This window comes from Oncorhynchus nerka, linkage group LG20 (genome assembly GCF_034236695.1).
Source record: "Oncorhynchus nerka isolate Pitt River linkage group LG20, Oner_Uvic_2.0, whole genome shotgun sequence".
Lineage (NCBI taxonomy): Eukaryota > Metazoa > Chordata > Actinopteri > Salmoniformes > Salmonidae > Oncorhynchus > Oncorhynchus nerka.
Window position 1 is genome coordinate 30,293,117 of NC_088415.1, and position 25,050 is coordinate 30,318,166.

General features: G+C 44.5%; 2 protein-coding genes across 7 annotated transcripts in view; one reads left to right on the plus strand and one right to left on the minus strand.

Moving 5' to 3' along the window:
- Positions 1-6,087, plus strand: part of arhgef19 (Rho guanine nucleotide exchange factor (GEF) 19) — a 45,041-nt gene extending 38,954 nt beyond the window's left edge. For all 5 annotated transcript variants that reach the window (XM_029622014.2, XM_065005405.1, XM_065005403.1 and 2 more), the window contains one exon: positions 1,907-6,087. In XM_029622014.2, the coding sequence (XP_029477874.2) occupies positions 1,907-2,064 (158 nt within the window). In that variant the 3' untranslated portion in view covers positions 2,065-6,087. The remainder of the gene's footprint in view (positions 1-1,906) is intronic.
- LOC115102265 (probable pleckstrin homology domain-containing family N member 1) lies at positions 4,904-13,704 on the minus strand. Of its 2 annotated transcripts, none has more exons than XM_029622020.2 (11): positions 13,267-13,704; positions 10,196-10,295; positions 9,676-9,819; positions 9,466-9,552; positions 9,260-9,338; positions 8,950-9,086; positions 7,762-7,908; positions 6,839-6,925; positions 6,539-6,614; positions 6,286-6,362; positions 4,904-6,039 (listed from the first exon to the last, which is right to left on the minus strand). In XM_029622020.2, the coding sequence occupies exons 1-11, from the start codon at positions 13,359-13,361 to the stop codon at positions 5,935-5,937; spliced, it is 1,134 nt and encodes a 377-aa protein (XP_029477880.1). In that variant the 5' UTR covers positions 13,362-13,704; the 3' UTR covers positions 4,904-5,934. The 2 variants fall into 2 exon arrangements, with proteins under 2 accessions (XP_029477880.1, XP_029477879.1); XM_029622019.2 differs by having other exon boundaries at positions 4,904-6,042.
- Between the last annotated feature and the right edge of the window lie 11,346 nt (positions 13,705-25,050).

A 25,050-nucleotide genomic window follows, 5' to 3' on the forward strand; every position in this document is an offset into this window, starting at 1 on the left:
CCTTTATCTATCCTACCCTGCATCTCTAAGGTCTTCGAAAGCCAAGTTAACAAACAGATTACTGACCATTTTGAATCACATCGTACCTTCTCCGCTATGCAATCTGGTTTCCGAGCTGGTCCTGGGTGCACCTCAGCCACGCTCAAGGTCCTTAACGATATCATAACCACCATCGATAAGAGACATTACTGTGCAGCTGTATTCATCGACCTGGCCAAGGCTTTCGACTCTGTCAATCACCACATTCTTATTGGCAGACTCAACAGCCTTGGTTTCTCAAATGATTGCCTCGCCTGGTTCACCAACTACTTCTCTGATAGAGCTCAGTGTGTCAAATCGGAGGGCCTGTTGTCCGGACCTCTGGCAGTCTCTATGGGGGTGCCACAGGGTTCAATTCTCGGGCCGACTCTCTTCTCTGTATACATCAATGATGTCGCTCTTGCTGCTGGTGATTCTCTGATCCACCTCTACGCAGACGACACCATTCTGTATACTTCTGGCCCTTCTTTGGACACTATGTTAATTAACCTCCAGACGAGCTTCAATGCCATACAACTCTCCTTCCGGGGCCTCCAACTGCTCTTAAACGCAAATAAAACTAAATGCATGCTATTCAACCGATCATTGTCCGCACCTGCCCGCCCATCCAGCATCACTACTCTGGACGGCTCTGACTTAGAATACATGGATAACTACAAATACCTAGGTGTCTGGCTAGACTGTAAACTCTCCTTCCAGACTCACATTAAGTATCTCCAATCAAAAATGTAATCTAGAATCGGCTTCCTATTTCGCAACAAAGCTTCCTTCACTCATGCTGCCAAACATACCCTCGTAAAACTGACCATCCTACCGATCCTTGACTTCGGCGATGTCATCTATAAAATAGCCTCCAACTTTCTACTCAGAAAACTGGATGTAGTCTATCACAGTGCCATCCGTTTTGCCACCAAAGCCCCATACACTACTCACCACTGCGACCTATACGCTCTCATTGGCTGGCCCTCGCTTCATACTCGTCGCCAAACCCACTGGCTACAGGTTATCTACAAGTCACTGCTAGGTAAAACCCCGCCCTATCTCAGCTCGCTGGTCACCATAGCAGCACCCACTTGTAGCACGCTCTCCAGCAGGTATATCTCACTGGTCACCCCCAAAGCCAATTCCTCCTTTGGTCGCCTTTCCTTCCAGTTCTCTGCTGCCACTGACTGGAACGAACTGCAAAAATCACTGAAGCTGGAGATTCCCATCTCCCTCACTAGCTTTAAGAACCAGCTGTCAGAGCAGCTCACAGATCACTGCACCTGTTCATAGCCCATCTGTATACAGCCCATCTATCTACCTCATCACCAAACTGTATTTATTTATTTTTCTCCTTTTGCACCACAGTATCTCTACTTGCACATACATCTTTTGCACATCTACCATTCCAGTGTTTAATTGCCATATTGTAATTACTTTGCCACCATGGCCTATTTATTGCCTTAACTCCCTTATTTGACCTAATTTGCACTCACTGTATATAGACTTTGTTTTCTTTTTTTCTACTGTATTATTGACTGTATGTTTCGTTCATTCCACGTGTAACTCTGTGTTGTTGAATGTGTCGAACTGCTATGCTTTATCTTGGCCAGGTCGCAGTTGCAAATGAGAACTTGTTCTCAACTAGCTTACCTGGTTAAATAAAGGTTAAATAGTTGTTTTTTATTTTTAAATAAGTATACATTTTAAACAGCAACTTCAGTAAAATAAAATATTTTCTCCCTTACCCTAAAAGTAGTTCATAACAGTTTTCTATCATGTGTAAAGTTTGAGTCTTAAACCACCACAAGTAGACCACCACAAGTGATAATGTCACTAGGTGTGTTTTTGTTTGCTGAGGATGTTGTGTATTGTGTATCCACAGGCTGGGTGGAAGGCATTCGGCTGTCAGACGGGGAGCGGGGCTGGTTCCCCAAAACCAACGTGGAGGAGATCACAAGTCGCAGTGCGCGTCTCCGCAACCTCAGAGAAAACATCCGTGTTAAGTGTGTCACACAGAAACTGGAAGAGGAGCTCTTTTAAGTGTCCTTTCCATCCTGCACGTTTTCATTTACACTTGGAATGTCCAATCAAACAGGGCAGCAACTCTCAACTCGTATCCATTAGACCCAGCTTTTATGCAACACCAGTTATACAATAGCTGAGCAGTTTTAGATTATCTGGATGTGGGAGTTTTATTTAGTCTGCAGGTGCTCATAAGGACATCATTTTTGGCATAGCTCGAGCATAAGCAATATTCTTAAGAAATATGGTTATCCAGCTGCATAGCAGTAATTTTCTTTCACTCATGCTTGCTATGACTGCATATACAGTACAACTACTGTAACACAACTATGGGAATACTGTATCAGAAACCAAGCATTTGTCTTTGCCCCCAAGCACTGTAATAGGAATAACAATAATAATTTCAGACATCACTTTCAACAAAACATTAAGAACTACAGTGTTTGTGCATCTTCCCTGTCTTTTGACTTTCACTGCTAGTTACACCCTATTGACAATAAGAGTTGTTTACGCGTAGACAAAAAAGACAGTAGCACATTATATTATTGACCAACCACTACTACCATCTACATGCAGATGTTCACCATTCCAGTGACACATAAAATATTTTTTAAATATAGTTTAAAAAAAAAGTTGTTAGTGCTAATTTAAATGTTTGGTGTTGTGTATTTGTTTATGCTCCTATAGCTGGTTATTCTCTATGGAGATAATGATGTACATTTACATAGTGTAGATGCACTTGTTTAAATGAGTAATGGCTAATTTACTATTATGACTGTAATTTATGAGGGCCAGGGTCTGCCAAAAATATGCCATACCATTTGAACAAATCTTAGAACTTATAATACATGCGCTACTTGAGATTTCTGGTTCTGAACATAATACTTTAAATGTTTTACCCCTGAAATAAATGCACATACTTTTCAGTGTTTTATAAGACCACTGCTGAAATTGTTTCATATAATAATATGTAGGTGAAGCCTGAATGTTTGTGACCATGACATAAAGTTTGAGTTACTTGTACTGCACATATAAGTATTGTACATAATAAGAACACAATTTGGGAAAGGTATTTAGTTACTTTTTATTGAGTCCGTACATTTCAAGAACAATCATAACAGAAAATATGGAAAAGGTCATGAACAGCACTAGATTTTTTATTTTGGTTCACAGAGATTCTATGAAAAATATTGTACAATCAGTTCACTAAAAATAAACTCCCTATTTAGCCTATTCATTGCTATTACAGTCACTAGTGAAGCAGAGTACTACAGACAGTAGTCTACAGCAGAAGAATGTTCACCAGAATCTCTTAATTTCATTGGACCAGACTGAATAATATATACATATACAGTGCCTTCAGAAAGTATTCACACCCTTGACTTTTTCCACATTTGGTTGTTACAGTCTGAATTTAAAATGGATTAAATGGAGATTTTGTGTCACTGGCCTACACACAATACCCCATAATGACAAAGTGGAATTATGTTTTATAAAATTTTGAAAATTAATTAAAAATGAAGAGCTGAAATGTCTTGAGTCAATAAGGATTCAATGACTTTGTTATGGCAAGCCTAAATAAGTTCAGGAGTGAACATTTGCTTAACAGGTCAAATAAGTTGTATGGACTCACTTTGTGTGCAATAATAGTGTTTAATATGATTTTTAAATGACTACCTCATCTCTGTACCCCACACATACAATTATCTGTAAGGTCCCTCAGTCGAGCAGTAAAACACAGATTCAAACACAAAGACAAGGGAGGTTTTTCAATGCCTCGCAAAGAAGTCCACCTATTAATAGATGGGTAAAAAAAGCCGACATTGAATATCCTTTTCAGCATGGTGAAGTTATTAACCCTCTAGAGAGTTAAGAGACTCTAAGCCCTGTCTAAGCTGGAGTAAGGGGGGTTCTACTAAGCTAACTTATGGAATTGTTTTAAGATGGTCATACCAAGGATCATTACAGTATTTGATTTAGAATTTTAAGACCCCTTAATAGTATAAAAAAATATATACAAAAATTATTAGATGACACATTGAATTTGTTGTTACTGTTATTAGCCCATAGAAACGCATTGAATAACAGATTCATTACATGGAACAGATAGTAAAACAAATATATAAAAAGGAAGTTTGTTCTTTAAGTGTCTGCCCTATATCTGAGAGATATAAGAAAGCTCAGGAAACAATTGGTACCGGGGACCTTCAGAGGAGTCTTGTGAGGCTTGTGGGCGTCCTACAGAGGGGTCATATTAGTGTGGAGACCAAACTCTTGGGACGCTGCAGACAGAAGTTGGCAGAAGAGGCTTTACCGACTTCAGACGAGTCCTGTGAAGCTTGTGCGGATCTTAGAGCCATACGGAGAACATCAGCGTGAGAGTTTCATCTTTCATAATAGTTTGTAGGCCTAACCTTTCGGACGCTTTAGACCTTTTCTCGAGAAGACAGATTTTCCGGATGTCTTATGGTCTGACAAACACCGCTCTAGCTCTGCCACCTTTTACCGCATATGCGGAAGGGCTATATTGGCAGATACAGTGGATTGAGACAAAGCCCTAGCTTAAACAGACGGATTTTGAAATACATTTTTTATTGTTAATTTGATTTCCACAGGGCCATGTAAATTGTAGGAGAAGGGTTAATTACACTTTGGATGATATATCAATACAAAGATACAGGCGTCCTTCCTAAGTCAATCAATCAAATGTATTTATAAAGCCCTTCTTACATAAGCTGATGTCAAAGTGCTGGACAGAAACCCAGCCTAAACCCCCAAACAGCAAGTAATGCAGGTGTAGAAGTCAGTTGCCAGAGAGGAAGGAAACCACACAGGGATTTCAGCATGAGGCCAATGGTGACTTTAAAACAGTTAGAGTTTAATGGCTGTGATGGGAGAAAACTGAGAAAGGATCAACAACATTGTAGTTACTCCACAATAATAACCTAAATGACCGAGTGAAAAGAAAGAAGCCTGTACAGAATAAAAATATTTTTGCAACAAGGCACTAAAGTAAAACTGCGAAACATTTGGCAAAGAAATACATTTTATGTCCTGAATCCAAAGTGTTATATTTGGGCCAAATTCAACATATCACTAAGTACCACTCTTCATATTTTCAAGCATGGTGGTGGCTGCATCATGTTATTGAGTGTGCTTGTCATCGGCAAGGACTAGGGAGTTGTTAAGGATAAAAAATAAATGGAATAGAGCTAAGCACAGGCAAATTCCTAGAGGAAAACCTGGTTCAGTCTGCTTTCCAACAAACACTGGGAGACAAATTCACCTTTCAGCAGGACAATAACCTAAAAGATCATTCCAAATATACACTGGAGTTGCTTACCAAGATGACATTGAATGTTCCTTAGTGGCCTAGTTACAGTTTTGACTAATTGTCTTGAAAATCTATGGCAATACTTGAAAATGGCTGTCTAGCAATGATCAACAACCACTTTGAGCTTAAATTAAAATAAAATAAAATAATACAATCAATGTGTCGAAACGCTTAGAGACTTACCCAGAGAGACTCACAGCTGTAATAGCTGCCAAAGGTGATTCCAACATGTATTGACTCAGGGGTGTGAATGCTTATGCTTATGTGAATGCTTATGTAAATTAGATATTTCTGTATTTCATTTCCAGTAAATTTGCAAACATTTCTAAAAACATGTTTTCACTAACTATGAGCTATTTTATGTAGATTGGTGAGAAAAAAATATACGTTTAATCAATTTTGAATTCAGGCTATAACACAACAAAATGTGGAATAAGTCAAGGGGTATGAATACTTTCTAAAGGAACTGTATACATGATATCCACAAATAGTGTCTATTAATGAAAAGAGGCATGAGTCTTCTATATTGTGAGGCCATTGGTCAGTTAGTCTCATTAATGTGCAATTATCATTGGTTCCTGGGACTCCTTTCTGCTCCTTTGTTTTTTTGGCATGAGAGGTGGAGCCGGGTGGTTTGAGGTAGCTTGGAGGTTTTTTTCCTGCTATTGAGAAAAGAAATAAACACTACTGAGTCGTTCTGCAACTACTTTTTGGGACTTGTCTCTCATTTTATTTTTTTTCTGTAAAAAACGTTTTCTGTAAAAAATTACTTATTTTTAACATCCTGCATCTTCACAAAATAGATGTACATGTATGGCTCAATTGGAATCAATGGAAACAGGCAAAAGGCTAGCCACACAGTTTTCCCGATCCGTTTGTTTTGTTCCAAAGTAACGGTACTTTACCTGTTGTAGCTGGAAGATCCAATTCTGATATTCTTCAGGACAGGTGCAAGATACCTGCAGCGGCTCAATCAGTTCACCTGAGCCACACAATATACAATAGAAGTACAGTGTTCTTCACCAATACATACAGCAACACCTGACACAGTGGAATTGAAACATATCTCTGCAGTTTGGATGGTCAATTCACAGTCAATTTCCCTCATTATATAAACATGTTAGAGCAGAATGACATTATGTCAGTTTTGTATTTAACCTGCTAACTCGAACTCCAGCCTCCCAGGTAATGCTGACCTCTCCACGGCTGTGATGCTTTTCCGAGGCAATCTACCCTAAAGTGTTATGAAATACAGGTTGAAGTGCCATTTATCTTGAATTGAGAAAGGTTAGTATTGGATCACCTCTATATTTTACAACATCTTCTAAACTGTACATCATAGTATATCACACCAACATCTACTCTATAGCGACAATTGGCAAACATGGTAAGGTCACCAGGTTCCTATTGTAGGAGTTCCAGTGAAATTGTTTCCTAGAGAACATAATTTGACTGTACCTCATATATGACACTGAGGCTCTTGTTATCCACAGAGAGCAGGAGGACATCTTGAGGGAAGAGTACTAGAAGTTGCTGATGGAGTCCCTGCAAGAATGTTTTAACATTATCACACTGTTAATTTGATCTGAAGTCCACTATTATAATTATCATTAGCATTCTAATATTAGCATAATCAAGTATTATTATTAGGCCTATGATCATTATTGGTTGATTAGCATATTTATTAGCATTAGCATTATTTATATTTTTTTATGTAGCAGATACTAGTGATGAAGTATTGTCTGAGTATTTGATTCCTTTGCATGGCATGTATAGCATGTGTTGATTCTGTTTTAGAACATACCTGTGTGTTTACCTAATTCTGGAAATATGTCATTAATTATTTACCTGGGTTTTAATGATCTGTTATTTGATTGACCAATGCATTAATTGTATTGTAATAGCTTTATTGAAACAGGAAGTGACAGACAGTTTCTGAGTTTTGGCTAATGGTATTCAATTGGGTCTGCCTAAATAGTAATCTGTCTCCGTCCACTCTTTGTTGCTTAAAGGAGGTCATCCATCCAACTGTATGCGGCCCCTAAAGTTACACTGGTGGCAGCAGTGGTGCTATTTTTGATGGAATTGTGATTTTGTTCTATCTCTGGACATTGTGGATAGCTAGATTCACCTACCTAGCTATTGAGATCTTTATAGCAGATGTTTATCTTTTTGTTGGAGATAAGAGGGATTTCAGATTTTTGGGGTAATTTTGCCACCATTTCCATCCACATAGTTTTGCCTTTTTCATTCCAGTACAACATGCATGCCTATTTGAATCGTTTAGCATGTCTAACATGACAGCTATCAAGCTATCAAGACCCCTTAAAATGGACTTTAGAGTACTGGTGAGTACACAAGTTACAGTGCGGGTTGTGTACCTGTCTCTGTGTGTTGATGATGTGGACCATGGATATGTATACAGGCTGGCCCATGTGCTGGATGGGGGCCCCTTCCCACTGCTGAATTGGGGCTTGCAGTAAATACATTTTCAGTTCCTCTTTCTTCCAGATCTCATCGCAGGGTACCTACAGTAAGTGACAACAGAAACGTAGCTTCATATTTGGAGAGTTTCGCCATAATTATTTGCAGCAAATGTCCTTTCATGATGATGCTTTTAGCTCATTAGTGTAATATATAGTTGAAGTCGGAAGTTTACATACACCTTAGCCAAATACATTTAAACTGAGTTTTTCCACAATTCCTGACATGTAATCCTAGTAAAAATTCCCTGTCAGGATCACCACTTTATAGTAACCGAAAGGTTGCAAGATCGAATCCCCGAGCTGACATGGTAAAAATCTGTCGTTCTGCCCCTGAACAAGGCAGTTAACCAACAGTTCCTAGGCCGTCATTGAAAATAAGAATTTGACAGAATGCGTCTCCTTCCTGAGCGGTATGACAGCTGCGTGGTCCCATGGTATTTATACTTGTGTACAGATGAGGGGTATCTTCAGGCGTTTGGAAATTGCTCCCAAGGATGAACCAGAATGTGGAGGTCTTGGCTGATTTATTTGGATTTTCCCATGATGTCAAGCTACGTTTGAAGTTAGCCCTTGAAATACATCCACAGGTACACTTCCAATTGACTCAAATTATGTCAATTAGCCTATCAGAAACTTCTAAAGCCATGACATAATTTTCTGGAATTTTCCAAGCTGTTTAAAGACACAGTCAACTTAGTGTATGGAAACATCTGACCCACTGGAATTGTGATACAGTGAATTATAAGTGAAATAATCTGTCTGTAAACAATTGTTGGAAAAATGACTTGTGTCATGCACAAAGTAGATGTCCTAACCGACTTGCCAAAACTATAGTTTGTTTTAACAAGAAATTTGTGGAGTGGTTGAAAAATGATTTTTAATGACTCCAACCTAAGTGTATGTAAACTTCCGACTTCAACTGTATGTAATATGTGCTATTCATATGTGCTATTAGATGTTCAAGTTGTGATCAAGCAAAGTGAACCTCACAATTGTTCAGACAGTTTAACATTTTGCAATGACATCTGTTTAGGATCTGTCATTTACTGTATACGGGTGTGGTTCTTATGCTGATTGAATTACCAGGTAAGACAGTGCACAGTGGGAGGGGCTTAGCAGTTGGCTCATGGATTTGTATTTCCTCTCCTCCATGTGGTGTATCCATTTGTTCATCTCTGCTGCACTGGCACAGGTGAATACTTTGGAGTCCACCATTGGACCTAGAATGGGGAGGGAGATGGTAGCCGTGTTACAATACAATAATTAAACCATTTACTGTTGGCTTCGCATCATACCTATGACCGTAGCACAGCCATGATAAACCACAATAAATCATATACCCTTGTCTATTTATGCTTTAATGAACTATCTGCACAATCATAATAGAACTCACCACTGATCTGGAACATGGTTTGCGAGTTGGAGGCTAGTGAAGTGGCTTGGAAAGACAGTCCAGAGAGAGGCAGCATGCCCTGAAAAAGAAGAAGCAACACATTGACTAGCTGGCCTTAGGTGAACACATTTTACATTCAAGTTAAATGTTCAAAATGCATCTGCACAGTGTCGTTACAGCATTTCCCCATTTGTAAAGGAACCAACCTCATAGATAAAATCATGGTGAGAGTGGTCCAGAGATAGGATCAACAAGTGGAAGGAGAACAGCACCAGATAGTGTTCACGTGTCTCCTATAGGAATATAAACAAACACATGAACAGAACATCAATATAGCAGTACTAGAGTCAGGACATAGACAGTGAGTGATGATTGATCTCTACAGTCTATCTGAGTATGGTGTAGTGAGATGTTACCTGTGTGTAGCTGTTGTGGAGAGACACCAGGGAGGAATGCACTATCTCTCCATACATGTGTGTAGGTTGGCCCTCCCAGTCACGGATGGGCTGGTTGTAGATTCTGTGGTGTAGCTCCTCTCTGCTCCTGCCCCATAGCACAACCTAGGGGAATAGAATAGAATACTTCATTTGAAATTAGATGTTGTGAGGAGTTTACATTAGTATACATGAGTATCCCTTTATCATTAATGTGATATAACAACTTTGACATAAAATAGTATGTTGATGCACGATTGACACCATGCATTCACACTTGCAGGTGCCAATATGTGCCCTCGAAGGGTGTGACCCACTGTTGTTTCCTGTGTGATAAGTGCATGGCAGAACCTTTTCAATTTCTGTATCTTAGTGTCATATTCATACAGAGGGCCTCTCTCTCTCTCTCTCTCTCTCTCTCTCTCTCTCTCTCTCTCTCTCTCTCTCTCTCTCTCTCTCTCTCTCACACACACACAGACACACACTTTCATCCTCCACTGACCTCCTGGTTGAGGTGTCTCACTGAAGGGTAGCGAGAGGGTGGACCATCTTTTCCATTCCTCACGGAGAGCTGAAGCCTGCTCTCTCCTAGACTCCATATCCTGAAACATTAATCATATACAGTGCCTTCGGAAAGTATTCAGACCCCTTGACTTTTTCCACATTTTGTTACGCTGCAGCCTTATTCGAAAATTGATTAAGTCGTATTTTCCCCTCATCAATCTACACACAATACCCCATAATAACAAAGCAAAAACAGGTTTTATTAGAAATGTTTGCAAAAAAAAACATAAATATTACATTTACATAAGTATTCAGACCCTTTACTCAGTACTTTGTTGAAGCACCTTTGGCAGCGATTACAGCATCGAGTCCTCTTGCGTATGACGCTACAAGCTTGGCACATCCGTGGATCTCTCTGTACTTTGCTCTGTTCTTCTGTGCCTCGATCCTGACTAGTCTCCCAGTCCCTGTCACTGAAAAACATCCTCACAGCATGATGCTGCCCCACCATGCTTCCCCGTAGGGATGGTGCCAGGTTTTCTCCAGACGTGACGCTTGACATTCAGGCCAAAGAGTTCAATCTTGGTTTCATCAGACCAGAGAATGTTGTTTCTCATGGTCTGAGAGTCTTAAGGTGCCTTTCGGCAAACTCCAATCAGGCTGTCATGTGGATTCTGTCTGGCCACTCTAACATAAAGGCCTGATTGGTGGAGTGCTGCAGAGATGGGTGTCCTTCTGGAGGTTTTTCCCATCTCCACAGAAGAACTCTGGAGCTCTGTCAGAGTGACCATCGGGTTCTTGATCACCTCCCTGACCAAGGTGCTTCTCCCCCCGATTGCTCAGTTTGGCTGGGCGGACAGCTGTAGGAAGAATCTTGGTTGTTTCAAAATTCTTCCATTTAAAAATGGGGACCTTCAATGTTGCTGATATTTTTTGGTGCCCTGCCCACATCTGTGCCTCGACACAACACAATCCAGTCTCAGAGCTCTACCGGACAATTCCTTCGACCTAATGACTTGGTTTTTGCTCTGACATGAACTGTCAACTGTGGAACTTTATATATACAGTTGTGTGCCTTTCCAAATCATGTCCAATCAATTGAATTTACCACAGGTGGACTCAAATCAAGTTGTAGAAACATCTCAAGGATGATCAATGGAAACAGGATGCACCTGAGCTCAATTTCTAGTCTCATAGTAAAGGGTCTGAATACTTACGTAAATAAGGTATTTCTGATTTTATTTTTTTATTTATACATTTGATAATTTTTTAAAAAAAATTTTTTTTACTGTTTTCGCTTAGTCATTATGGGGTATGTGTGTAGATTGCTAAGGATTTTTTAAAGTCCATTTTAGAATAAGGCTGTAATGTAACAAAATGTGGAAAAAGTCAAGGGGTCTGAATACTTTCCGATGGCACTGTATATCAGCAGTAACATTAACCACAAAACCTTCTCACAAAGATGTTTATATCTCCCATTTATCCCACACTACTGTAACATCTCATAGAACTGTAGACCAATTTGCCCACCTCATTTACAAGCCAGCCATGTTGCCTGAGCCCCCTTCACCCAACAGTGTCCAGACATAAGCAGATTAAAGTGTGGAGCAGACACCCACCATCTGACCCCCTCACATAAAGACCTGTTGCCCACATTCACCCATTTATCTGGTAGTAATACAGTAGCTACATACCCCTAAACCATTCCCTATGTGTGTCAACAGTTCTGTCACATCTGTGTTTGTGCTTGAGTGTCTGTCTCTGTGTGTGCATGTGTCCCTTTGTGTGTGTGTATGCACTGTTTGAATGCAGTGTGTGTGAACCTATTCATGTGTGTGTGTGTGTGTGTGTGTGTGTGTGTGTGTGTGTGTGTGTGTGTGTGTGTGTGTGTGTGTGTGTGTGTGTGTGTGTGTGTGTGTGTGTGTATATATATATATATATATATATACATACATACATACATACATACATTCATAAGTGCGTCAATGTGTGTGCGCGGACAAGCATCCTCGCGCGTGTGCACAGTATGTGTTGCTTGTGGCTGATCCCTTGTCTTCTCACAGTTTGGGCACGTGAAGTCTGTTAGCTGCTATTGTGATTAGCTTCTCGTTTCCCCCACTCCCCACATGACGGGATTTAGAGGCCTGGCCAGTGTTAGACCAGACTGGACAGGAGGGAGAGACGAGCGGTAGCATTGTCTGCTAATTAGTGAGACAATATCACCGGCCGCTCATGTCCTAATCACATCAGTGCCGCTTCAGTGAGGATCAGTACGTTTATGTCTAACATTTATGTCTCCAAACTAGCGCTCTGACTCTGTATGTGCTTTTGTGTGTAAATGAAAATGACACAGATGCATTATGTTTCATTGTTCAATAAAATATGCCCTCAAATGTCATTGTTTCTTTCTCAAGGAAATGAAGTTCTGAAGTGGTTGAAACTGCTAGCACACTTGTCAATGTGTGCTCTATTTTCACCACTCACCCCAAGGCAAAGCGATACCACTTCCTCTCAATACCTCGTCAACCAAACACACCTCGTTCTTATTACCAAAACCCAACTATAGGTACTATTTAATAGTATTGCTTCAAACTTTCTTACAAAGCCAAGAGGCTCAGTATTTTACTGCTTGTTTTATCTAGATTCAGGGAAGTTGATATTGTGAAGCGTATCTATTCGGTTGTGACCATGCTTGATAGTCTTAGATGCTGTCATGTGTCATCAACATATTTAAAATCTCCACAGTCAATACATTTACGTCATTTAGCAGATGTTCTTATCCAGAGAGACTTACAGGAGCAACTGGGTTAAGTGCCTTGCTCAAGGGCACATGGGCAGATTGTTCACTTCGCCATCTCAGGGATTCAAACCAGCGACCTTTCGGTTACTGGCCCAACACTCTTAACCTCTCTTTACCGCTAGGCTACCTGCCGCTTATGTTTCCGAATCAAATTCAAATGGGATTGTGAGGATGTAAAAAGCCGAATGGCAGTCTATCAAACTCAAACAGACCACTCCCATGAGGGATTGATAGGGTTCATGTTCTTCTGTTAACAAAATAAGACTCACCCTGAGTTGTCAATCTCCAGGAGCTCGATCTCGTCAGGGCCCACATCGTCAATCCCGGAATGCGCTCCTCCCTGAGTCACACTACAGCATCCCATGACCAGGTAGCACTCTCCTCTCTCAGCCTAGTCCAGTCCAGCGAGACACAGAACTCTTTCCTTCACCCTCAGTTCCTAGTACACTAACTATACTGTACCATCTGTCTCCGTCTGCATTCATCCCCACAGCTAAGACCAGACGGAGGATATGTAGAGAGAGGGAGGGGGGAGAGGAAAAGAGGACCGGCACAGTGCAGAGGGAAGGGAGGGCTATGTCGCTTAACTTCTCAGTTCTCAATTTCTTCTAAAACACAATATCACTATCCCTGAAATATCAAGAAAAAGGTGGCAAAGCTTCTGAGATGAGTTGAGTCAAGAAGCAAAAAGCTGTGAGCAGCGTCACAGTGCACTCACTCTTCCTTCCTGTCAGTTTGCACGCAGAGAGCCATGCAACTTCCTCAGTGGCCTTTTCACTTTGACGGTGTCACAGAGCAAATTTGAGTTCTTCCGAAGCCTGTCTGCTTTCCCTTTGGAGAATCATGCAGATGAAGCAATTGATGGCAGAGCCATTGAGAAACAAGAGACGCTGTTGACCATTGTTGAAATAATCCTCCTGTTTACATGTGCAGTGCTTAATAAGTACAGAGGCATGATAATTATGTGTTTCACAGCTGAAAGACAAAGGGCTGCAGTCATAACAACAAGCCACAGCTTCAACACAGTTGTGCGGTGTGTTGTGTTGTAGTTGTTGTTTGTACAGTTGGATTGGTGTGGGCACTGTTGGATTGGTGTGGGCAATTCCACAATAACAGAGTGATGCTGAGACACAGATTTTCCACTTTAAAAAGTATATGGACACCCCTTCAAATTAGTGGATTCGTCCATTTCAGCCACACCCATTACTGCAGGTGTATAAAATCGAACACACAGCCATGCAATCTCCATACACAAACATTGGCAGTAGAATGACTCGTACTGAAGAGCTCAGTGACTTTCAACGTGGCACCATCATAGGATGCCACCTTCCAACAAGCCAGTTTGTCAAATTTCTAGAGCTGCTAGAGCTGCCCCGGTCAACTGTAAGTGCTGTGAAGTGGAAACGTCTAGGAGCAACAGCTCAACCGCGAAGTGGTAGGCCACACAAGCTCACAGAACGGGACCACCGAGTACTGAAGTGCGTAGCTTGTGACAATTGTCTGTCCTCGGTTGCAACACTCACTACCGAGTTCCAAAATGCCTCTGGAAGCAACGTCAGCACAGTAACTGTTCGTCAGGAGCTTCATGAAATGGGTTTCCATGGCCGAGCAGCCGCATACAAGCCTAAGATCACAATGCCAAGCGTTGGCAGGAGTGGTGTAAAGCTCGCCTCCATTTGACGCTGAAGCAGTGGAAACGCATTCTCTGGAGTGTTGAATCACGCTACAGCATCAGGCCATCCGACGGACAAATCTGGGTTTGGCAGATGCCAGGAGAAAGCAACCTGCCTAAAGTTTGGTGGAGGAGGAATAATGGTCTGGGGCTGTTTTTCATGGTTCGGACTGGGCCCCTTAGTTCCAATGAAGGGAAATATTAACGCTACAGCTTACAATGACATTCTAGATTTGTGAAAACAGTTTGGGGAGGGTTCTTTCCTGTTTCAACATGACAATGCCCCCATGCACAAGGCGAGGGCCATACAGAAATGGTTTGTTGAGATTGGTGTGGAAGAACTTGACTGTCCTGCTTACAGAGCCCTGGCCTCAATCCCATCAAACACCTTTGGGATGAATTAGAACGTCGACTGCGAGCCAGGCCCAGGCCTAATCGCCCAACATCAGTGCCCCAACTCACTAATGTTATTTTGGCTGGATGGAAGTAAGTCCCCACAGCAATGTTCCAACATCTAGTAGAAAGCCTTCAAGAAGACTGGAGACTGTTAAAGCAGCACAGGGGGGACCAACTCCATAATGCAAATGATTTTGGAATGAGCTGTTCGATGAGCAGGTGTCCACATACTCATGTATGTGGACACGTGGGTCATGTAGTGAATGTCAAACAATATCCAATGTTTGCAAAGTTAAACAAAACTCAAACTCAAATCAAATAAAACGTTATTTGTCACATGTGCTAAATACAACCGGTGTAGACCTTACAGTGTTAAGAAAAAAATGAAATATATTAAATATGTTAAATATGTAAAAAAAATGTAATAGAAAATAAAAGTAACAAATAATTAAACAGCAGCAGTAAAATAACAAGCAAGGCAAATACAGGGGGTACCGGTACAGAGTCAATGTGGAGGCTATATACAGGGGGTACCGGTACAGAGTCAATGTGGAGGTTATATACAGGGGTACCGGGAGTCAATGTGGAGGCTATATACAGGGGGTTACAGAGTCAATGTGGAGGCTAATATGTACAGAGTCAATGTAGTTAGAGGGTTAAGAGTCAATGTGGAGGCTATATACAGGGGTACAGAGTCATTATAAACAGGGGGTAGACAGAGTCAATGCTATATACAGGGGGTACATCAATGTGCGGGGGCAAAGGTAATATGTACATGTAGTTAGAGTTAAAGTGACTATGCAGAGATTATAAACAGAGAGTAGCAGCAGCGTTCTGATTTGATTAGCTGTTCATGAGTCTTATGGCTTGGGCGTAGAAGCTGTTAAGAAGCCTTTTGGACCTCGACTTGGCGCTCCGGTACTGCTTGCCGTGCGGTAGCAGAGAGAACAGTTTATGACTAGGGTGGCTGGAGTCTTTGACAATGTTCAGGGCAGCCTTCCTCTGACACTGCCTGATATAGAGGTCTTGGATGTACTGATGTACTGGGCCGTACGCACTACCCTCTGTAGTGCCTTGCAGTCGAATGCCAAGCAGTTGCCATACCAGGCAGTGATGCAACCAGTCAGGATGTTCTTGATGGTGCAGCTGTAGAACCATCTGAGGATCTAAGGACCCATGCCAAATCTTTTCAGTCTCCTTAGGGAGAATAGGCTTTGTCGTGCCCTCTTCACAACTGTCTTAGTGTGTTTGGACCATGATAGTTTGTTGGTGATGTGGACACCAAGGAACTTGAAGCTCTCAACCTGCTCCATATTTCAGGTGACAAGTGATACCTTCATTAAGTCCATTTATTAAAGTGGCCAGAGATTTGAGTCTGCCTCTCTATGTTAGTGATGGCTGTTTAACAGACTGATGGCCTTGAGATAGAAGTTGTTTTTCAGTCTCTCGGTCCCAGCGTTGATGCACCTGTACTGACCTCGCCTTCTGGATGATAGCATGGTGAACAAGAAGTGGCTCAGGTGGTTATTGTCCTTGATGATCTTTTTGGCCTTCCTATGACATTGGGTGCTGTAGGTGTCCTGGAGGGCAGGTAGATTGCCCCCAGTGATGTGTTGTGTAGACCGCACTATCCTCTGGAGAGCCTTGAGGTTGAGGGCGGTGCAGTTGCCGTACCAGGCGATGATACAGCTGTACCAGGCGATGATACAGGGGAGATACTCATTTAGTTCAACAATGGTGGCCATCTTGAAGCATGTGGGGACAACACACTGGGATAGAGATTGATTGAATATGTCCGTAAGCACACCAGCCGGCTGGTCTGCTCATGCTCTGAGGACGCAGCTAGGGATGCCGTCTGGGCCATCAGCCCTGCGAGGGTTAACACGTTTAAATATTTTACTCACATTGGACACGGAGAAGGAGAGCCCACAGGCTTTGGTAGCGGGCCGTGTCAGTGGCACTGTATTGTCCTCAAAGCGAGCAAAGGAGTTGTTTTAATTTGTCTGGGAGCAAGACGTCGTTGTCCGTGAAGGGGCTGGTTTTCTTTTTGTAATCTGTGATTGACTGCCACATACGTCTCGTGTTTGAGCCGTTGATTTGCGACTCTATTTTGTTTCTATACCGACTCTTTGCTTGTTTGATTGCCATGCGGAGGGAATAGCTGCACTGTTTGTATTCGGTCATGTTTCCAATCGCCTTGCCATGATTAAAAGCGATGGTTCAGTTTTTTTGCGCAAATGCTGGTTAGGAAATGTTTTAGCGTATACATCAATGTTGTTGTCTGAGGCTATCCGGAACATATCCCAGTCCACGTGATCGAAGCAATCCTGAAGCATGGAATCCGATTGGTCAGACCAGTGTTTGATGGACCTGAGCACGGGCGTTTCCTGTTTTAGTTTCTGTCTATAGGCTGGGAGCAACAAAATGGAGTCATGGTCAGATTTGCCGAAGGCTGGGCAGGGGAAGGCTTTGTATGCATTGCAGAAGTTAGAGTAGCAATATTCCAGAATGCTAGCAGCCTGTATCTCGCATTCGAAATGCTGATAGACTTTAGGAAGTCTAGCTCTTAAGGTTAGCTTTGTTAAAATCCCTGGCTATAATAAATTCAGCCTCAGGATGTATGGTTTCAAGTTTACATAGAGTCCAGTGAAGTTCTTTCAGGGCCGACGAGGTATCTGCTTGGGGGGGATATACACGGCTGTGACTATAATCGAATAGAATTCTCTTGGAAGATAATATGGTCGGCATTTGATTGTAAGGAATTCTAAGTCAGGTGAACAAAAGGACTTAAGTTCCTGTATGTTGTTGTGATTACACCATGAGTCGTTAATCATAAGACATACACCCCCGCCCTTCTTCTTACCAGAGAGATGTTTGTTTCTGTCGGAGCGACGCATGAAGAAACCGGGTGGCTGTACCGACTCTGACAACATATTTCGAGTGAGCCATGTTTCCGTGAAACAGAGAATGTTACAATCTCTGATATCTCTCTGGAAGGCAACTCGTGCCCTAATTTTGTCCACTTTGTTATCTAGAGATTGGACATTGGTGAGTAATATGCTCGGGAGCGGTGGATGGTGTGCTCGCCTTCTGAGTCTGACCAGTAGGCCACTCCGTCTGCCTCTCCTGCGGCGACCTCGTTGTTTTGGGTTGACCTTTGGGATAAGATCCCATGTTCAGGGTGGAGGTCCGAACAAAGGATCCGCTTCGGGAAATACGTATTCCTGGTCGTAATGTTGGTAAGTTGTCATTGCTTTTATATCCAATAGTTCTTCCCCTGTATGTAATAACACTTGAGATTTCCTGGGCTAACAATGTAAAAAATAATACATAAACTAATACATAAAAAAACAAAGTAGTTTTTTGAGGACCTGAAGCGAGGTGACCATCTCTGTCGGCGTCATCTTGCTGTATTCTTGATACCATTTGAAAGGAAACACTCTGTGGAAGTTTGTGGAAATGTTAAAATAATGTACTAGAATATAACATATTAGATCTGGTAAAAGCTAATACAAAGAATTTTTTTTTTTTTCTCCCATTGAAATGCAAGAGAAAGGCAATGATGTACTATTCCAGGTTAGGCTCCATTTAGATTTTGTCCACTAGATGGCAGCAGTGTATGTGCAAAGTTTTAGACTGGTTCAATTAACCATTGCATTTCTGTTCAAAATTTAGTATGAAGATTGCCTAACTTTGCAATCATTGTTTTTTGTTTATAATTGTCACGAGTGGCGCTTGGCGGTCGTCGTCACCGGCCTATTAGCTGCCACTGATTGTCTTTCCTCCCCCCCTTGTATGTTTATTGGTAGCACCTGTTTATGTATGATTAGTTTGTCTTTATTAGACAGCCAGCCCGCCTGGTTGTTGTGCGGGATTATTTCAGTGTAACCTTCGGCTCTGTTGTAGAGGTACGTGTTAGTGCCTGGTCGTGACTTTTCCGTTGTACATTTTCATTCCCTGTGTTTGGGGCCATTACTATTGTGAGCACCCTGTGGTGCGTTGGTGCTATTAAAGACGCACAGCATTGCACTCTCTGTCTCCTGCGTTTGACTCCACACCCACGACACCCGGAGCATTACAGAATCCCGCACCTATCAAATTGAATGGAGTCAGCAGGAGCAGCAGCCAACCCTCTCCCATCGATGGAGGAACGGGTTCTCCACCACACCACCGTTCTCCATCGGATCGGATCCGCGATGGATCAAGTGATGGAGAGAATGGACCGATGGGAGAGGAGTGGTCTCCTCTCTCCACCTTCGGCACCCCGGCTCCGGACTCCCCATCTCCCGACTCCAGCACCCTCCGTCTGACGCTACCGAGGGCTTATGATGGAGCGGCGGCGGGTTGCCAGGGGTTTCTGCTTCAGCTGGAGCTATACCTGGCCACCGTCAGACCCACTCCCTCAGGAGCGGAGAGGGTGAGTGTCCTCATCTCCTGCCTCACGGGTCGTGCTCTGGAGTGGGCGAACGCAGTCTGGAATGGCCCAGACTCAGCGCGGGAGCACTACCCAGAGTTTTCCCTCCGCTTCCGTGCCGTGTTTGATCACCCTCTAGACGGCCGAGCGGTGGGAGAACGACTTTTTCATCTCAGGCAGGAGAGGAGGAGCGCCCAGGATTACGCGCTGGAGTTCCGGACCTTGGTAGCCGGATCTGGGTGGAACGACAGGGCCCTTATGGACCACTACAGGTGTAGTCTCCGAGAGGACGTCCGCCGGGAGTTAGCGTGTCGGGACACCACTCTGTCACTGGATCAGCTGATTGACATGTCCATTCGACTGGACAATCTGCTGGCTGCCCGCAGGCGTTCAGAGAGGGTCCTGTGCGTTCCACCACCCAGCCCCTCCGCTCCCATTCCGATGGAGTTGGGAGGGGCTGCGCCGAGGGGTACCGGAGGAGGAGGCCTTCCCTGCACCAACTGTGGTCGGAGAGGACACACGTCTGATCGGTGCTGGGGGGGTCCGTCTGGGAGTAGAGATGGCAGGCGGAACGCTTCTCGATCATCCCAGGTGAGTCTGCATCAAACTCACCCAGAACCCCCTTTTTTCCCTCTTCCCAGTATAGGGCGCTAGTCGATTCAGGCGCAGCTGGGAACTTTATGGATCGCGGACTCGCCCTTAAGTTAGGGGTTCCGCTGGTGCCGATAGATTCTCCTTTCCCTGTGCACTCCCTAGATAGCCGGCCATTAGGGTCAGGGATGGTCAGGGAGACCACGGTCCCACTGGACATGGTGACGCAGGGGAAACATAGGGAGCGTATCAGTTTTTTAAATTATTGATTCGCCTGCGTTTCCAGTGGTGCTGGGGACTCCCTGGCTGGCCCGGCACAATCCTAAAATTTTGTGGAAACAGGCGGTTCTCCAGGGGTGGTCAGAGGAGTGTTCTGGAAGGTGTTTGGGAGTTTCCATCGGTGCCACATCGGTGGAGAGTCCAGACCAGGGTTCCACGGTGTGCATTCCCCGAGTATGCCAATTTGGCAATCGCTTTCAGTAAAGTGAAAGCGACTAAATCACCACCTTATCGACCGGGAAGGGATTGTACGATAGATCTCCAGGTAGACGCTGCGCTTACCAAGAGTCACGTGTACCCGCTGTCCCAGGAGGAGACGTTGGCAATGGAGACATATGTCACGGAGTCGCTGGGACAGTGGTACATTCGGCCCTCCTTTTCACCCGTCTCCTCGAGTTTCTTTTTTGTGAGGAAAAAGGAGGGAGGTTTGCGTCCGTGTATTGATTATAGAGGTCTAAACGCCATCACAGTGGGGTATAGTTACTCTCTACCTCTCATCACTACGGAGGTGGAATCATTCCACGGAGCGCAGTTATTCACAAAACTGGATCTCAGGAGCGTGTATAGTCTGGTGCGTATTCAGAAGGGAGACGAGTGGAAAACCTCATTTAGTACCACATCAGGCCACTATGAGTACCTCGTCATACCAGAGGTTTATCCGGGGTTTTGGCCAGATAGCGGCTCCCATTACCTCACTGCAGAAGGGGGGCCCGGTGCGGTTGCAGTGGTCAGCAGAGGCGAATGGAGCACACCTCCTCCCAGCTGCCCACTGCACTGAAGATAGGAAACACTGTCACCACTGATAAATCCACCATAATTGAGAATTTCAATAAGCATTTTTCTACGGCTGGCCATGCTTTCCACCTGGCAACTCCTACCCCGGTCAACAGCACTGCACCCCCAACAGCAACTCGCCCAAGCCTTCCCCATTTCTCCTTCTCCCAAATCCATTCAGCTGAAGTTCTGAAAGAGCTGAAAAATCTGGACCCCTACAAATCAGCCGGGCTAGACAATCTGGACCCTTTCTTTCTAAAAATTATCTGCCGAAATTGTTGCCACCCCTATTACTAGCCTGTTCAACCTCTCTTTCGTGTCATCTGAGATTCCCAAAGATTGGAAAGCAGCTGCGGTCATCCCCCTCTTCAAAGGGGGGGACACTCTTGACCCAAACTGCTACAGACCTATATCTATCCTACCATGCCTTTCTAAGGTCTTCGAAAGCCAAGTCAACAAACAGATTACCGACCATTTCGAATCTCACCATACCTTCTCTGCTATGCAATCTGGTTTCAGAGCTGGTCATGGGTGCACCTCAGCCACGCTCAAGGTCCTAAACGATATCTTAACCGCCATCGATAAGAAACATTTCTGTGCAGCCGTATCTGGCCAAGGCTTTCGACTCTGTCAACCACCACATCCTCATCGGCAGACTCGACAGCCTTGGTTTCTCAAATAATTGCCTCGCCTGGTTCACCAACTACTTCTCTGATAGAGTTCAGTGTGTCAAATCGGAGGGTCTGCTGTCCGGACCTCTGGCAGTCTCTATGGGGGTGCCACAGGGTTCAATTCTGGGACCGACTCTCTTCTCTGTATACATCAATGAGGTCGCTCTTGCTGCTGGTGAGTCTCTGATCCACCTCTACGCAGACAACACCATTCTGTATACTTCCGGCCCTTCTTTGGACACTGTGTTAACAACCCTCCAGGCAAGCTTCAATGCCATACAACTCTCCTTCCGTGGCCTCCAATTGCTCTTAAATACAAGTAAAACTAAATGCATGCTCTTCAACCGATCGCTACCTGCACCTACCCGCCTGTCCAACATCACTACTCTGGACGGCTCTGACTTAGAATACGTGGACAACTACAAATACTTAGGTGTCTGGTTAGACTGTAAACTCTCCTTCCAGACCCATATCAAACATCTCCAATCCAAAGTTAAATCTAGAATTGGCTTCCTATTTCGCAACAAAGCATCCTTCACTCATGCTGCCAAACATACCCTTGTAAAATTGACCATCCTACCAATCCTCGACTTTGGCGATGTCATTTACAAAATAGCCTCCAATACCCTACTCAACAAATTGGATGCAGTCTATCACAGTGCAATTCGTTTTGTCACCAAAGCCCCATATACTACCCACCATTGCGACCTGTACGCTCTCGTTGGCTGGCCCTCGCTTCATACTCGTCGCCAAACCCACTGGCTCCATGTCATCTACAAGACCCTGCTAGGTAAAGTCCCCCTTATCTCAGCTCGCTGGTCACCATAGCATCTCCCACCTGTAGCACACGCTCCAGCAGGTATATCTCTCTAGTCACCCCCAAAACCAATTCTTTCTTTGGCCGCCTCTCCTTCCAGTTCTCTGCTGCCAATGACTGGAACGAACTACAAAAATCTCTTAAATTGGAAACACTTATCTCCCTCACTAGCTTTAAGCACCAACTGTCAGAGCATCTTACAGATTACTGCACCTGTACATAGCCCACCTATAATTTAGCCCAAACAACTACCTCTTTCCCAACTGTATTTAATTTATTTATTTATTTTGCTCCTTTACACCCCATTATTTTTATTTCTACTTTGCACATTCTTCCATTGCAAAACTACCATTCCAGTGTTTTACTTGCTATATTGTATTTACTTTGCCACCATGGCCTTTTTTGCCTTTACCTCCCTTCTCACCTCATTTGCTCACATTGTATATAGACTTGTTTTTTTTACTGTATTATTGACTGTATGTTTGTTTTACTCCATGTGTAACTCTGTGTCGTTGTATGTGTCGAACTGCTTTGCTTTATCTTGGCCAGGTCGCAATTGTAAATGAGAACTTGTTCTCAACTTGCTTACCTGGTTAAATAAAGGTGAAATTATTATTATTTTTTTTAAATTCAACAAGTTGAAGGGGCTGTTCACTGATGCGCCCGTGTTGGCGCATCCGGACCCCTCTCTATCATTCATAGTGGAGGTGGACACGTCCGAGGCTGGCGCTCGGGTACGCCACCAAAACTCCGCCCCTGCGCTTTCTTCTCAAGGAAGCTCAGTCCAGCGGAGCGTAACTATGATGTGGGGGACCGGGAGTTGCTAGCGGTGGTTAGAGCTCTGAAGGTGTGGAGACACTGGCTTGAGGGGGCTAAGCACCCTTTCTCATCTGGACCGACCACCAGAACCTGGAGTATATTCGGGCAGCTAGGAGACTTAACCCACGTCAGGCAAGGTGGGCCATATTCTTCACCCGGTTCCGGTTTACTTTGTCTTATAGACCGGGCTCCCAGAACGTAAAGGCTGACGCACTGTCCCGCCTTTACGACACGGAGGATGGGTCCACCGAACCTGCTCCCATCCTTCCCGCCTCAAAGCTGGTAGCACCAGTGGTATGGGAGGTGGACTCGGACATCGAGCGGGCGTTACGGGCTGAACCCGCGCCTCCTCAGTGTCCAGCGGGGCGAAGGTACGTGCCGCTTGGTGTTCGGGACAAGCTGATTCGGTGGGCTCATGTCCTACCCTCCTCGGGTCACCCTGGGGTGACGAGGACAGTGGGGAGCCTTCAGGGGAGGTATTGGTGGCCTACTTTGGCTAAGGACGTTAAGGGTTATGTCTCCTCCTGTTCAGTGTGCGCTCAGAGTAAGGCTCCTAGGCACCTTCCTAGAGGGAAGTTACAACCCCTCCCCGTTCCACAGCGGCCATAGTCACATCTGTCCATAGATTTCCTGACCGATCTTCCGCCGTCTCAGGGGAACACCACGGTTCTAGTGATTGTGGATCGGTTCTCTAAGTCCTGCCGTCTCCTCCCGTTGCCCGGTATCCCTACAGCCCTACAGACTGCGGAGGCGTTATTCACCCATGTCTTTCGGCACTACGGGGTGCCGGAGGACATCGTTTCTGATCGGGGCCCCCAATTCACGTCTCGGGTATGGAGAGCGTTCATGGAACGCTTGGGGGTCTCTGTCAGCCTGACCTCCGGTTATCACCCCGAGAGTAATGGGCAGGTGGAGAGAGTGAACCAGGAGGTGGGTAGGTTTCTGCTGTCGTATTGCCAGGATCGGCCAGGGGAGTGGGCACGCTACATTCTCTGGGCTGAAATGGTTCAGAACTCACATGCCACTCCTCTACTAACGTGTCCCCTTTTCAGTGTGTGTTGGGGTACCAGCCGGTCCTGGCACCATGGCATCCGAGCCAGACCGAGGCTCCTGCGGTGGAGGAATGGGTACAGCGCTCCAAGGAGACCTGGAGGGCCGTCCAGTAATCTCTACAACAAGCGAGTGGACGGCAGAAGAGGAGTGCTGACCGCCACCGCAGTGAGGCCCCTGTGTTTGTACCGGGGGACAGGGTCTGGCTCTCGACCCGAAACCTACCTCTTCGCTTGCCCTGCCGGAAGCTGGGTCCGCAGTGTGTAGGGCCCTTTAAAGTCCTGAGGAGAATAAACGAGGTGTGTTATCGATTACAACTCCCTTCCTATTATCGTATTAACCCCTCGTTTCATGTGTCTCTCCTCAGGCCGGTGGTAGCTGGTCCCCTGCAGGACAGTGAGGTGCTGGAGGTCCCTCCCCCCCTCTGGACATCGAGGGGTCCCCGGCGTACACGATCCGGGCCATTCTGGACTCAAGACGCCGGGTGAGGGGCCTGCAGTACCTCGTGGACTGGGAGGGGTACGGCCCGGAGGAGAGGTGCTGGGTACCGGTGGGGGACATCTTGGATCC

Bases quoted from the DNA above. Each gene is read 5' to 3' on its own strand.
- LOC115102265 (XM_029622019.2), bottom strand. From the start codon at position 13,361: ATGGGATGCTGTAGTGTGACTCAGGGAGGAGCGCATTCCGGGATTGAC. The intron at 6,926-7,761 runs GTACACAACCCG...ACATTCTTGCAG, and splicing joins TCATCAACACACAGAGACAG to GGACTCCATCAGCAACTTCT. The intron at 6,363-6,538 runs GTTAAATACAAA...TGTGTGGCTCAG, and splicing joins GCTGGAGTTCGAGTTAGCAG to GTGAACTGATTGAGCCGCTG.